The sequence below is a fragment of the Salmo trutta genome, chromosome 13 (assembly GCF_901001165.1).
Source record: "Salmo trutta chromosome 13, fSalTru1.1, whole genome shotgun sequence".
NCBI lineage: Eukaryota > Metazoa > Chordata > Actinopteri > Salmoniformes > Salmonidae > Salmo > Salmo trutta.
The window spans coordinates 84,843,557-84,857,764 of NC_042969.1; the positions used below are offsets into that span (position 1 = coordinate 84,843,557).

The window sequence follows — 14,208 nt, forward strand, 5'->3', positions numbered from 1 at the left end:
GGGAGAAGAGGAGAGAGGGAGAAGAGGAGAGAGGGAGAAGAGGAGAGAGGGAGAAGAGGAGAGAGGGAGAAGAGGAGAGAGAGAGAGAGAGAGAGAGAGAGAGAGAGAGAGATTATTCGTGGTCTGTTTTTAAATCAGGAAAATATTATTTGAGATTGCTGGAAACCAGAGAGGCTCATATAGGGATTTGAAATTGAAAATCTTTGGCGTTAACAGTGTGTGGTGTATATTCAGTCAAATGAAATGTTATTTTCTTAAATATACAATAAAATAGAATCCCCCCTATACAGTGTGACTGTATCGATCACTGTCAATGTATAGTCATCTAGAACATATTGATATACAGTATACATTCTGGTTTATATATTGTGTAAAACAAATAAGATTTTGGACAAACAAAGTGACAGTTTAGAAAAATGGATCTGGTTCAAAAATCTGTCTGTCTGTCTGTCTGTCTGTCTGTCTGTCTGTCTGTCTGTCTGTCTGTCTGTCTGTCTGTCTGTCTGTCTGTCTGTCTGTCTGTCTGTCTGTCTGTCTGTCTGTCTGTCTGTCTGTCTGTCTGTCTGTCTGTCTGTCTGTCTGTCTGTCTGTCTGTCTGTCTGTCTGTCTGTCTGTCAAAAAAGAAGAATCCTGATTGAAATGCAAAGGGAAAAATGTAATTGAAAAGTACATTTTCAAACCCTCCCCCAACAATATTGTGATTTGGCGTGACTGTATTCAGTGGAAATCGGTGACCTGGGTGATTGGGTGAAGAGCCTGGGAGCTGGATATGAACAGCCCTCTGTAGTCCCTTGAAGCTGGTTGTTCTGTACGATCAGTGTAGCAGTCCTGGTCCCACCCTGCAGTGAACTGGGGAACATCGACCATATCCCTGTCCCAGACTAGTGCTCTAACAGTCAAGTGGGAAAATTAGGTGATGAGGGGGAAGAGGACACAAGCCCACCTCTCACCCTCTACCAGCCTCAGGGCAAGGCTAGTGTCAGGACTACAGTATCACCAGACTTGGCAAGTCTTGTCAGGCACCATGTAGCTGTTCTTGGGACAGTTGAAGGCCTTGGCAAACTCTGGGAAGTTCTGGAGGGACCCCAGAACCCTGAAAATGAAATAGTCATTATCGGCCAGAATGACTAGGCAATCACCACACCTGGTGTCCCAGGTCTAAATCCGACACTCATTAAAATGAAATAAGGAAAACCAGAGACACTGAGTAACACAAACCATTAATATGTTAATATGGACAGAGATGGAGTGAGGGGAGTGAGGGGGAGAGGAAGTGGCATTGAGTTAATATGGGCAGAGATGTAGTGAGGGGAAGAGGAAGTGGCATTGATTGATACAGGAGAGGAATCGAATGAGGAGTGAGAGATCGTACCTGAACTTCCCTGGACTGTGTACATCTACTTTGATGGAGTTGACAGCTTGTTCTGGTCGATGTGTTCCACACCACACCTGGAGGAGGGAGAGACGGGAGTGAGATAGTCTGTGACATCCATTCAACCACCAATCCATCCACCCGTTCATTCATTCATCCACCCACCCACACATCCATTCATCCACCCACCCATCCATCCACCCACCCACCCACCCACCCATTCATCCACCCACACATCCATTCATCCACCCACCCATACATCCACCCACCCATCCATCCAGTCTGACCTGGGCGAAGTTGACAAAGAAGAGTTGTTGATGGTTGAGGTTTATTCCAGGAAGGAGAGGCTCATTCCCATTCTTCTCCACATAGTTCAGGTATGCCTGAAATCATCACAACCACCACTTCAAACCTCTCTGGCCTGAAATCATTACAACACCACTTCCAGCCTCTCTGGCCTGAAATCATTACAACACCACTTCCAGCCTCTCTGGCCTGAAATCATTACAACACCACTTCCAGCCTCTCTGGGCTGAAATCATCACAACCACCACTTCCAGCCTCTCTGGCCTGAAATCATTACAACACCACTTCCAGCCTCTCTGGCCTGAAATCATCACAACACCACTTCCAGCCTCTCTGGCCTGAAATCATCACAACACCAGTCTTTAATACTTGACAATAGATAGATAGGTACTTTATTTAACACCAATCACATCAGATGATCTCAGACTCTCCTACCTTGTTAGAAAATGTGTAAGTAAGCATAGGGCTCTCAGAATCTGTGAAGAAGTGTTCTGCATTCCTCTGTCATCACTTTGTCTTCCCTCTGGACACTAACCCGAGACGCCTGGTTGGCCAATCACATTGCTCATTACTCACACCATGCTCCGGGAGCATGTCTAATTGTTCAATCAGAGAGCTGGCAGGAGGACATGGTAATTAGTAATATTACTGGCAGATGGCAATTACCCACAAGTCTATCCGATCTCATTTCATCTCACAACATGTCATTCAGACGTATAGCTAATCATCAAATGCTAAAACAATGTACATTTGAGGGAGAAATAGAGAAAATGGTGTAACAGATTACTGGAATCAATTTCTTGCCTGGGGTAAAAGACTCTGTCTTCATATTGTGTGTGCATATTTTTTTCTGTAAGATGTGTCTTTCTACAGTATGCATCCCTACCTGGTATGACTGGCGGATGCCGCCATTGTCTGCGATGTTCTCTCCCAGAGTGTTATTCCCATTGAGCTGCTTACAGAAAACAAAAAGACAGATGAATACAGACTGTAATTTAGAGCTGTATTTCAGCAGTTCTACATCCCATTCCAGGGAAACCATTTTCCACACTGCGGGTAAAAAGGCGATTTTTCTCAGAGCATAAAACAAATGCTATTGTTCACGGCAACAAGTCAAGGAAGGACAGGAGATGAGCAGATGTGACAAGACAGAGGGGTGTAAATGTGAACCCAGCACTAATTTCCTGAAAAGAAAAGAGATAAAACAGATTCAAATAAGAAAAAGGGAGAGGAGAGGCGAGGCGAGGCGAGGAGAGGGGAAGAGAGAGTAAAACATACATTCAGTCTGTTGGCCAGGTCCCAGGAGAAGCTTCCATACTGGTCCACCATGCACTTGGACAGATTCACAAAATTCTGGGTGGAGCTTGGCGTCCACCAGTCCTTCAGGTCACCATCTTTATCATAGTTACGACCTGGCAACAGGTCAAATAAACTATGTTCAGGACAGCTGACCAGCTAGTCCACATGTCATGAAACAACACTTTGAATTTGACTGTCCATTCTAATAGAGCTTATTCCATGTGCAGAGTGTTTTACCGTTGTCATCGAACCCGTGTGTGATCTCATGTCCGATCACCATGCCGATACCGCCAAAGTTCAGAGACTTGGTCTGGCCCTTACCGAAGAACGGAGGCTGTAGGATGCCAGCTGGGAACACTGAGGAAAGGAGGAGGAAGAGGAGGGAGAAAGAAAGGATCTCACATATTTCACCTTCAGAGTGAAGGGAAAAGACAGTAGAGGTGACAGTAGAGGTGACGGGAGAAGACAGTAGAGGTGACGGGAGAAGACAGTAGAGGTGACGGGAGAAGACAGTACAAGTGACGGGAGAAGACAGTACAGGTGACGGGAGAAGACAGTACAGGTGACGGCAGAAGACAGTACAGGTGACGGCAGAAGACAGTACAGGTGACGGGAGAAGACAGTACAGGTGACGGGAGAAGACAGTAGAGGTGACGGGAGAAGACAGTAGAGGTGACAGGAGAAGACAGTAGAGGTGACAGTAGAGGTGATGGGAGAAGACAGTAGAGATGACAGTAGAGGTGATGGGAGAAGACAGTAGAGGTGATGGGAGAAGACAGAGGTGACGGGAGAAGACAGTAGAGGTGACGGGAGAAGACAGTAGAGGTGACGGGAGAAGACAGTAGAGGTGACGGGAGAAGACAGTAGAGGTGATGGGAGAGGACAGTAGAGGTGACAGTAGAGGTGATGGGAGAAGACAGTAGAGGTGATGGGAGAAGACAGTAGAGGTGAATGTAGAGGTGATGGGAGAAGACAGAAGAGGTGACAGTGGAGGTGACAGTAGGGGTGATGAAGAAGACAGTAGAGGTGATGGGAGAAGACAGTAGAGATGACAGTGGAGGTGACGGGAGAAGACAGAAGAGGTGATGGGAGAAGACAGCAGAGATGACAGTAGAGGTGATGGGAGAAGATAGTAGTGGTGACAGTAGAGTGAATGGGAGAAGACAGTAGAGGTGATGGGAGAAGACAGTAGAGATGACAGTAGAGGTGATGGGAGAAGACAGTAGAGGTGACAGTAGAGGTGATGGGAGAAAACAGTAGAGGTGATGGGAGAAGACAGTAGAGGTGATGGGAGAAAACAGTAGAGGTGACAGTAGAGGTGATGGGAGAAGACAGTAGAGGTGATGGGAGATGATTTTAGTGGTGACAGTAGAGGTGATGGGAGAAGACAGTAGAGATGACAGAAGAGGTGATGGGAGAAGACAGTAGAGGTGATGGGAGAGGACAGTAGAGAAGAAAGTAGAGGTGACGGGAGAAGACAGTAGAGGTGACAGTAGAGGTGATGGGAGAAGACAGTAGAGGTGACAGTAGAGGTGACAGTAGAGGTGATGGGAGAAGACAGTAGAGGTGACGGGAGAAGACAGTAGAGGTGACAGGAGAAGACAGTACAGGTGACGGGAGAAGACAGTACAGGTGACGGGAGAAGACAGTAGAGGTGACAGTAGAGGTGATGGGAGAAGACAGTAGAGGTGATGGGAGAAGACAGTAGAGGTGACAGTAGGGGTGATGGGAGAAGACAGTAGAGGTGATGGGAGAGGACAGTAGAGGTGACAGTAGAGGTGACGGGAGAAAACAGTAGAGATGACAGTAGAGGTGATGGGAGATGATTGTAGTGGTGATGGGAGAGGACAGTAGAGGTGACAGTAGAGGTGATGGGAGAAGACAGTAGAGGTGACAGTAGAGGTGATGGGAGAAGACAGTAGAGGTGACGGAAGAAGACAGTAGCGAAGAAAGTAGAGATGACGGGAGAAGACAGTAGAGATGACAGTAGAGGTGATGGGAGAAGACAGTAGAGGTGACAGTAGAGGTGATGGGAGAAGACAGTAGAGGTGACAGTAGAGGTGATGGGAGAAGACAGTAGAGGTGACAGTAGAGGTGATGGGAGAAGACAGTAGAGGTGATGGGAGAAGACAAGAGAGGTGATGGGAGAAGACAGTAGAGGTTATGGGAGAAGACAGTAGAGGTGACAGTAGAGGTGATTAGAGATGACAGTAGAGGTGACAGTAGAGGTGACGGGAGAAGACAGTAGAGGTGATGGGAGAAGACAGCAGAGATGACAGTAGAGGTGATGGGAGAAGATAGTAGTGGTGACAGTAGAGGTGATGGGAGAAGACAGTAGAGGTGACGGGAGAAGACAGTAGAGATGACAGTAGAGGTGATGGGAGAAGACAGTAGAGGTGACAGTAGAGGTGATGGGAGAAAACAGTAGAGGTGATGGGAGAAGACAGTAGAGGTGATGGGAGAAGACAGTAGAGGTGACAGTAGAGGTGATGGGAGAAGACAGTAGAGGTGATGGGAGAGGACAGTAGAGGTGACGGGAGAAGACAGTAGAGATGACAGTAGAGGTGATGGGAGATGATTGTAGTGGTGACAGTAGAGGTGATGGGAGAAGACAGTAGAGGTGACGGGAGAAGACAGTAGAGGTGACAGTAGAGGTGATGGGAGAAGACAGTAGAGGTGATGGGAGAGGACAGTAGAGGTGACAGTAGAGGTGACGGGAGAAGACAGTAGAGATGACAGTAGAGGTGATGGGAGATGATTGTAGTGGTGACAGTAGAGGTGATGGGAGAGGACAGTAGAGGTGACAGTAGAGGTGATGGGAGAAGACAGTAGAGGTGACAGTAGAGGTGACAGTAGAGGTGACGGGAGAAGACAGTAGAGGTGACGGGAGAAGACAGTAGAGGTGACGGGAGAAGACAGTACAGGTGACGGGAGAAGACAGTACAGGTGACGGGAGAAGACAGTAGAGGTGACAGTAGAGGTGATGGGAGAAGACAGTAGAGGTGATGGGAGAAGACAGTAGAGGTGACAGTACGGGTGATGGGAAAAGACAGTAGAGGTGATGGGAGAGGACAGTAGAGGTGACAGTAGAGGTGACGGGAGAAGACAGTAGAGATGACAGTAGAGGTGATGGGAGAAGACATTAGAGGTGACGGAAGAAGACAGTAGAGAAGAAAGTAGAGGTGACGGGAGAAGACAGTAGAGATGACAGTAGAGGTGATGGGAAAAGACAGTAGAGGTGACAGTAGAGGTGATGGGAGAAGACAGTAGAGGTGACAGTAGAGGTGATGGGAGAAGACAGTAGAGGTGACAGTAGAGGTGATGGGAGAAGACAGTAGAGGTGATGGGAGAAGACAAGAGAGGTGATGGGAGAAGACAGTAGAGGTTATGGGAGAAGACAGTAGAGGTGACAGTAGAGGTGATTAGAGATGACAGTAGAGGTGACAGTAGAGGTGACGGGAGAAGACAGTAGAGGTGATGGGAGAAGACAGCAGAGATGACAGTAGAGGTGATGGGAGATGATTGTAGTGGTGACAGTAGAGGTGATGGGAGAAGACAGTAGAGATGACAGAAGAGGTGATGGGAGAAGACAGTAGAGGTGATGGGAGAGGACAGTAGAGGTGACAGTAGAGGTGACAGGAGAAGACAATAGAGTTGACAGAAGAAGACAGTAGAGATGAAAGTAGAGGTGACGGGAGAAGACAGTAGAGATGACAGTAGAGGTGATGGGAGAAGACAGTAGAGGTGATGGGAGAAGACAGTAGAGATTATGGGAGAAGACAGTAGAGGTGAGAGTAGAGGTGATTAGAGATGACAGTAGAGGTGACAGTAGAGATGACCGGAGAAGACAGTAGAGGTGACGGGAGAAGACAGTAGAGATGACGGGAGAAGACAGTAGAGGTGACGGGAAGTGCCAGTAAAGGTAACGGGAAAAGACAGTAGAGGTGATGGGAGAAGACAGAAGAGGTGATGGGAGAAGACAGTAGAGGTGATGGGAGAGGACAGTAGAGGTGACAGTAGAGGTGACGGAAGAAGACAGTAGAGGTGACGGGAGAAGACAGTAGAGATGACAGTAGAAGTGATGGGAAAAGACAGTAGAGATGACAGTAGAGGTGATGGGAGAAGACAGTAGAGGTGACAGTAGAGGTGATGGGATAAGACAGTAGAGTTGATGGGAGAAGACAGAAGAGGTGACAGTAGAGGTGATGGGAGAAGAAAGTAGAGGTGACAGTAGAGGTGATGGGATAAGACAGTAGAGGTGACAGTAGAGGTGATGAGAGAAGACAGTAGATGAGACAGTAGAGGTGACTAGAGATGACAGTAGAGGTGACAGTAGAGGTGACAGGAGAAGACAGTAGAGGTGACAGTAGAGGTGACGGGAGAAGACAGTAGAGGTGACGGGAGAAGACAGTAGAGATGACAGTAGAAGTGATGGGAAAAGACAGTAGAGATGACAGTAGAGGTGATGGAGAAGACAGTAGAGATGACAGTAGAGGTGATGGGATAAGACAGTAGAGGTGATGGGAGAAGACAGAAGAGGTGACAGTAGAGGTGATGGGAGAAAACAGTAGAGGTGATGGGAGAAGACAGTAGAGGTGATGGGAGAAGACAGTAGAGGTGACAGTAGAGGTGATGGGAGAAGACAGTAGAGGTGATGGGAGAGGACAGTAGAGGTGACGGGAGAAGACAGTAGAGATGACAGTAGAGGTGATGGGAGATGATTGTAGTGGTGACAGTAGAGGTGATGGGAGAAGACAGTAGAGGTGACGGGAGAAGACAGTAGAGGTGACAGTAGAGGTGATGGGAGAAGACAGTAGAGGTGATGGGAGAGGACAGTAGAGGTGACAGTAGAGGTGACGGGAGAAGACAGTAGAGATGACAGTAGAGGTGATGGGAGATGATTGTAGTGGTGACAGTAGAGGTGATGGGAGAGGACAGTAGAGGTGACAGTAGAGGTGATGGGAGAAGACAGTAGAGGTGACAGTAGAGGTGACAGTAGAGGTGACGGGAGAAGACAGTAGAGGTGACGGGAGAAGACAGTAGAGGTGACGGGAGAAGACAGTACAGGTGACGGGAGAAGACAGTACAGGTGACGGGAGAAGACAGTAGAGGTGACAGTAGAGGTGATGGGAGAAGACAGTAGAGGTGATGGGAGAAGACAGTAGAGGTGACAGTACGGGTGATGGGAAAAGACAGTAGAGGTGATGGGAGAGGACAGTAGAGGTGACAGTAGAGGTGACGGGAGAAGACAGTAGAGATGACAGTAGAGGTGATGGGAGAAGACATTAGAGGTGACGGAAGAAGACAGTAGAGAAGAAAGTAGAGGTGACGGGAGAAGACAGTAGAGATGACAGTAGAGGTGATGGGAAAAGACAGTAGAGGTGACAGTAGAGGTGATGGGAGAAGACAGTAGAGGTGACAGTAGAGGTGATGGGAGAAGACAGTAGAGGTGACAGTAGAGGTGATGGGAGAAGACAGTAGAGGTGATGGGAGAAGACAAGAGAGGTGATGGGAGAAGACAGTAGAGGTTATGGGAGAAGACAGTAGAGGTGACAGTAGAGGTGATTAGAGATGACAGTAGAGGTGACAGTAGAGGTGACGGGAGAAGACAGTAGAGGTGATGGGAGAAGACAGCAGAGATGACAGTAGAGGTGATGGGAGATGATTGTAGTGGTGACAGTAGAGGTGATGGGAGAAGACAGTAGAGATGACAGAAGAGGTGATGGGAGAAGACAGTAGAGGTGATGGGAGAGGACAGTAGAGGTGACAGTAGAGGTGACAGGAGAAGACAATAGAGGTGACAGAAGAAGACAGTAGAGATGAAAGTAGAGGTGACGGGAGAAGACAGTAGAGATGACAGTAGAGGTGATGGGAGAAGACAGTAGAGGTGATGGGAGAAGACAGTAGAGATTATGGGAGAAGACAGTAGAGGTGAGAGTAGAGGTGATTAGAGATGACAGTAGAGGTGACAGTAGAGATGACCGGAGAAGACAGTAGAGGTGACGGGAGAAGACAGTAGAGATGACGGGAGAAGACAGTAGAGGTGACGGGAAGTGCCAGTAAAGGTAACGGGAAAAGACAGTAGAGGTGATGGGAGAAGACAGAAGAGGTGATGGGAGAAGACAGTAGAGGTGATGGGAGAGGACAGTAGAGGTGACAGTAGAGGTGACGGAAGAAGACAGTAGAGGTGACGGGAGAAGACAGTAGAGATGACAGTAGAAGTGATGGGAAAAGACAGTAGAGATGACAGTAGAGGTGATGGGAGAAGACAGTAGAGGTGACAGTAGAGGTGATGGGATAAGACAGTAGAGTTGATGGGAGAAGACAGAAGAGGTGACAGTAGAGGTGATGGGAGAAGAAAGTAGAGGTGACAGTAGAGGTGATGGGATAAGACAGTAGAGGTGACAGTAGAGGTGATGAGAGAAGACAGTAGATGAGACAGTAGAGGTGACTAGAGATGACAGTAGAGGTGACAGTAGAGGTGACAGGAGAAGACAGTAGAGGTGACAGTAGAGGTGACGGGAGAAGACAGTAGAGGTGACGGGAGAAGACAGTAGAGGTGACGGTAAGTGCCAGTAAAAGTAACAGGAGAAGACAGTAGAGGTGATGGGAGAAGACAGAAGAGGTGATGGGAGAAGACAGTAGAGGTGATGGGAGAGGACAGTAGAGGTGACAGTAGAGGTGACGGGAGAAGACAGTAGAGGTGACGGGAGAAGACAGTAGAGATGACAGTAGAAGTGATGGGAAAAGACAGTAGAGATGACAGTAGAGGTGATGGGAGAAGACAGTAGAGATGACAGTAGAGGTGATGGGATAAGACAGTAGAGGTGATGGGAGAAGACAGAAGAGGTGACAGTAGAGGTGATGGGAGAAGACAGTAGAGGTGACAGTAGAGGTGATGGGATAAGACAGTAGAGGTGACAGTAGAGGTGATGGGAGAAGACAGTAGATGAGACAGTAGAGGTGACTAGAGATGACAGTAGAGGTGACAGTAGAGGTGACGGGAGAAGACAGTAGAGGTGACGGGAGAAGACAGTAGAGGTGACGGGAAGTGCCAGTAAAAGTAACAGGAGAAGACAGTAGAGGTGATGGGAGAAGACAGAAGAGGTGATGGGAGAAGACAGTAGAGGTGATGGGAGAAGACAGTAGAGGTGACAGTAGAGGTGATTGGAGGTGACAGTAGAGATGATTGGAGGTGACAGAGATGATTGGAGATGACAGTAGAGACGATTGGAGTTGACAGTAGAGACGATTGGAGATGACAGTAGAGACGATTGGAGTTGACAGTAGAGACGATTGGAGGTGACAGTAGAGATTATTGGAGGTGACAGTAGAGATGATTGGAGGTGACAGTAGAGGTGACTGTAGAGGTGATTGGAGGTGACAGTAGAAGTGATTGGAGGGGACAGTAGAGATGATTGGAGGTGACAGTAGAGGTGATTGGAGGTGACAGTAGAGGTGACTGTAGAGATGATTGGAGGTGACAGTAGAGATGATTGGAGGTGACAGTAGAGTTGACAGTAGAGGTGATTGGAGGTTACCCTAGACGTGATTGGAGATGACAGTAGAGATGATTGGAGGTGACAGTAGAGGTGATGGGAGAAAACAGTAGATGTGACAGTAGAAGTGATGGGAGAAGACAGTAGAGGTGATGGGAGAAGACAGTAGAGGTGGTGGGAGAAGACAGTAGAGATTATGGGAGAAGACAGTAGAGGTGACAGTAGAGGTGATTAGAGATGACAGTAGAGGTGACAGTAGAGGTGACGGGAGAAGACAGTAGAGGTGACGGGAGAAGACAGTAGAGATGACGGGAGAAGACAGTAGAGGTGACGGGAAGTGCCAGTAAAGGTAACGGGAAAAGACAGTAGAGGTGATGGGAGAGAAGACAGAAGAGGTGATGGGAGAGGACAGTAGAGATGACAGTAGAGGTGACGGGAGAAGACAGTAAAGGTGACGGGAGAAGACAGTAGAGATGACAGTAGAAGTGATGGGAAAAGACAGTAGAGATGACAGTAGAGGTGATGGGAGAAGACAGTAGAGGTGACAGTAGAGGTGATGGGACAAGACAGTAGAGGTGATGGGAGAAGACAGAAGAGGTGACAGTAGAGGTGATGGGAGAAGACAGTAGATGAGACAGTAGAGGTGACTAGAGATGACAGTAGAGGTGACAGTAGAGGTGACGGGAGAAGACAGTAGAGGTGACGGGAGAAGACAGTAGAGGTGACGGTAAGTGCCAGTAAAAGTAACAGGAGAAGACAGTAGAGGTGATGGGAGAAGACAGAAGAGGTGATGGGAGAAGACAGTAGAGGTGATGGGAGAGGACAGTAGAGGTGACAGTAGAGGTGACGGGAGAAGACAGTAGAGGTGACGGGAGAAGACAGTAGAGATGACAGTAGAAGTGATGGGAAAAGACAGTAGAGGTGATGGGAGAAGACAGTAGAGGTGACAGTAGAGGTGATGGGATAAGACAGTAGAGGTGATGGGAGAAGACAGAAGAGGTGACAGTAGAGGTGATGGGAGAAGACAGTAGAGGTGACAGTAGAGGTGATGGGATAAGACAGTAGAGGTGACAGTAGAGGTGATGGGAGAAGACAGTAGATGAGACAGTAGAGGTGACTAGAGATGACAGTAGAGGTGACAGTAGAGGTGACGGGAGAAGACAGTAGAGGTGACGGGAGAAGACAGTAGAGGTGACGGGAAGTGCCAGTAAAAGTAACAGGAGAAGACAGTAGAGATGATGGGAGAAGACAGAAGAGGTGATGGGAGAAGACAGTAGAGGTGATGGGAGAAGACAGTAGAGGTGACAGTAGAGGTGATTGGAGGTGACAGTAGAGATGATTGGAGGTGACAGTAGAGATGACTGTAGAGGTGATTGGAGATGACAGTAGAGGTGACTGTAGAGGTGATTGGAGGTGACAGTAGAGATGATTGGAGGTGACAGAGATGATTGGAGATGACAGTAGAGATGATTGGAGATGACAGTAGAGGTGATTGGAGGTGACAGTAGAGATGATTGGAGGTGACAGTAGAGATGACTGTAGAGGTGATTGGAGATGACAGTAGAGGTGACTGTAGAGGTGATTGGAGGTGACAGTAGAGATGATTGGAGGTGACAGAGATGATTGGAGTTGACAGTAGAGATGATTGGAGATGACAGTAGAGATGATTGGAGGTGACAGTAGAGACGATTGGAGATGACAGTAGAGACGATTGGAGATGACAGTAGAGACCATTGGAGGTGACAGTAGAGGTGATTGGAGGTGACAGTAGAGATGATTGGAGCTGACAGTAGAGATGATTGGAGGTGACAGTAGAGATGACTGTAGAGGTGATTGGAGGTGACAGTAGAAGTGATTGGAGGTGACAGTAGAGATGATCTGAGGTGACAGTAGAGGTGATTGGAGGTGACAGTAGAGGTGACTGTAGAGATGATTGGAGGTGACAGTAGAGATGATTAGAGGTGACAGTAGAGTTGACAGTAGAGGTGATTGGAGGTTACCCTAGACGTGATTGGAGATGACAGTAGAGATGATTGGAGGTGACAGTAGAGGTGATTGGCGGTGACAGTAGAGGTGATTGGAGGTGACAGTAGAGGTGACTGTAGAGGTGATTGGAGATGACAGTAGAGGTGATTGGAGGTGACAGTAGAGATGATTGGAGATGACAGTAGAGTTGACAGTAGAGATGATTGGAGGTGACAGTAGAGCTGATTGGAGGTGACAGTAGAGATGATTGGAGATGACAGTAGAGTTGACAGTAGAGATGATTGGAGGTGACAGTAGAGCTGATTGGAGGTGACAGTAGAGATGATTGGAGGTGACAGTAGAGGTGATTGGAGTTGACAGTAGAGATGATTGGAGGTGACAGTAGAGATGATTGGAGAAGACAGTAGAGATGATTGGAGGTGACAGTAGAGATGATTGGAGGTGACAGTAGAGTTGACAGTAGAGGTGATTGGAGGTTACAGTAGAGATGATTGGAGGTGACAGTAGAGATGATTGGAGGTGACAGTAGAGGTGACTGTAGAGGTGATTGGAGGTGACAGTAGAGATGATTGGAGGTGACAGTAGAGATGATTGGAGGTGACAGTAGAGATGATTGGAGGTGACAGTAGAGATGATTGGAGTGACAGTAGAGGTGCCTCTGTTACCTATTTGGTTTTTGCTTGAGGAGTAGAAGGCGTTCACAACCGCTGCTCCTGTTACCCATCTGGGGATGAGGCACGAAGACGTTTCACAACGATATTGAATACAGGAGTTCATAACTAATCAGAAGTTAATGACTGCTGTAATATTAGTGCTGTTGCTGCTATTTTGCGCCAGCGCGGACAATGGGTTTTGGAAAGGGAGGATCTTACTCTTCCTTGTTAACTTTGACCCGTAGCTTCCTCAGACGTTTCTTCTGTATGTACTCCAGGTTCTGAAGGATGTTCTCAAAGTACTCCTCTGCACTGTAGCTCAACTAACACACACACACACACAGTGTCAATGACAGATATCAGATATGATAGTTTGAACCCTGTGTCCAATGTATCACGTCTACTGACGAAATGCCTTATCGTGTCCTTTCACATTTTAACACTCACGTTTTTATACTCGTTGTTCAGGTAAGTGTCATTCTTGATGTTGTCGGAGTAGCCAATCCGCTCACGGATAGCTTGTGCCTACAGAAGATTTGAAGAGTTTGATGGGAATAAGCAGTGGTGTAAAGTACTTAAGAAAAAATACTTTAAAAGTACTACTTAAGTAGTTTTTCGGGGAATCTGTACTTTACTTTACTATTTATATTTTTGCCAACTTTTACTTTTACTTCACTACATTCCTAAAGAAAATAATGTCGTTTTTACTCCATACATTTTCCCTGACACCAAAAATACTTGTTACATTTTGACAAGAAAATGGTCGAAGTCAAACACTTATCATGAGAACATCCTTGGTCATCCTTACTGCCTCTGATCTGGAGGACTCACTAAACAGAGAACATCCCTGGGCATCCCTACTGCCTCTGATCTGGAGGATTCACTAAACAGAGAACATCCATGGTTAGCTCTACTGCCTCTGATCTGGAGGACTCACTAAACAGAGAACAGCCCTGGTCATCTACTACCTCTGATCTGGAGGACTCACTAAACAGAGAACATCCCTGGTCATCCTTACTGCCTCTGATCTGGAGGACTCACTAAACAGAGAACATCCCTGGGCATCCCTACTGCCTCTGATCTGGAGGATTCA

General features: G+C 47.4%; 1 protein-coding gene across 2 annotated transcripts in view; it reads right to left on the reverse strand.

The window, feature by feature from the left end:
• Positions 1 to 572: 572 nt before the first annotated feature.
• The window catches only part of LOC115206649 (neprilysin-like), a 79,555-nt gene continuing 65,919 nt past the window's right edge, over positions 573 to 14,208 (reverse strand). The window contains exons 15-23 of one of the 2 annotated variants that reach the window (XM_029773822.1): positions 13,563 to 13,640; positions 13,335 to 13,438; positions 13,128 to 13,186; positions 3,215 to 3,334; positions 2,957 to 3,090; positions 2,565 to 2,630; positions 1,660 to 1,755; positions 1,373 to 1,449; positions 573 to 1,093 (exon numbers count right to left, since the gene is read on the reverse strand). In XM_029773822.1, the coding sequence (XP_029629682.1) occupies positions 994 to 1,093; positions 1,373 to 1,449; positions 1,660 to 1,755; positions 2,565 to 2,630; positions 2,957 to 3,090; positions 3,215 to 3,334; positions 13,128 to 13,186; positions 13,335 to 13,438; positions 13,563 to 13,640 (834 nt within the window). In that variant the 3' untranslated portion in view covers positions 573 to 993. Of the gene's footprint in view, positions 1,094 to 1,372; positions 1,450 to 1,641; positions 1,756 to 2,564; positions 2,631 to 2,956; positions 3,091 to 3,214; positions 3,335 to 13,127; positions 13,187 to 13,334; positions 13,439 to 13,562; positions 13,641 to 14,208 lie in introns of both variants that reach the window. The other variant, XM_029773821.1, reaches the window with a different exon arrangement.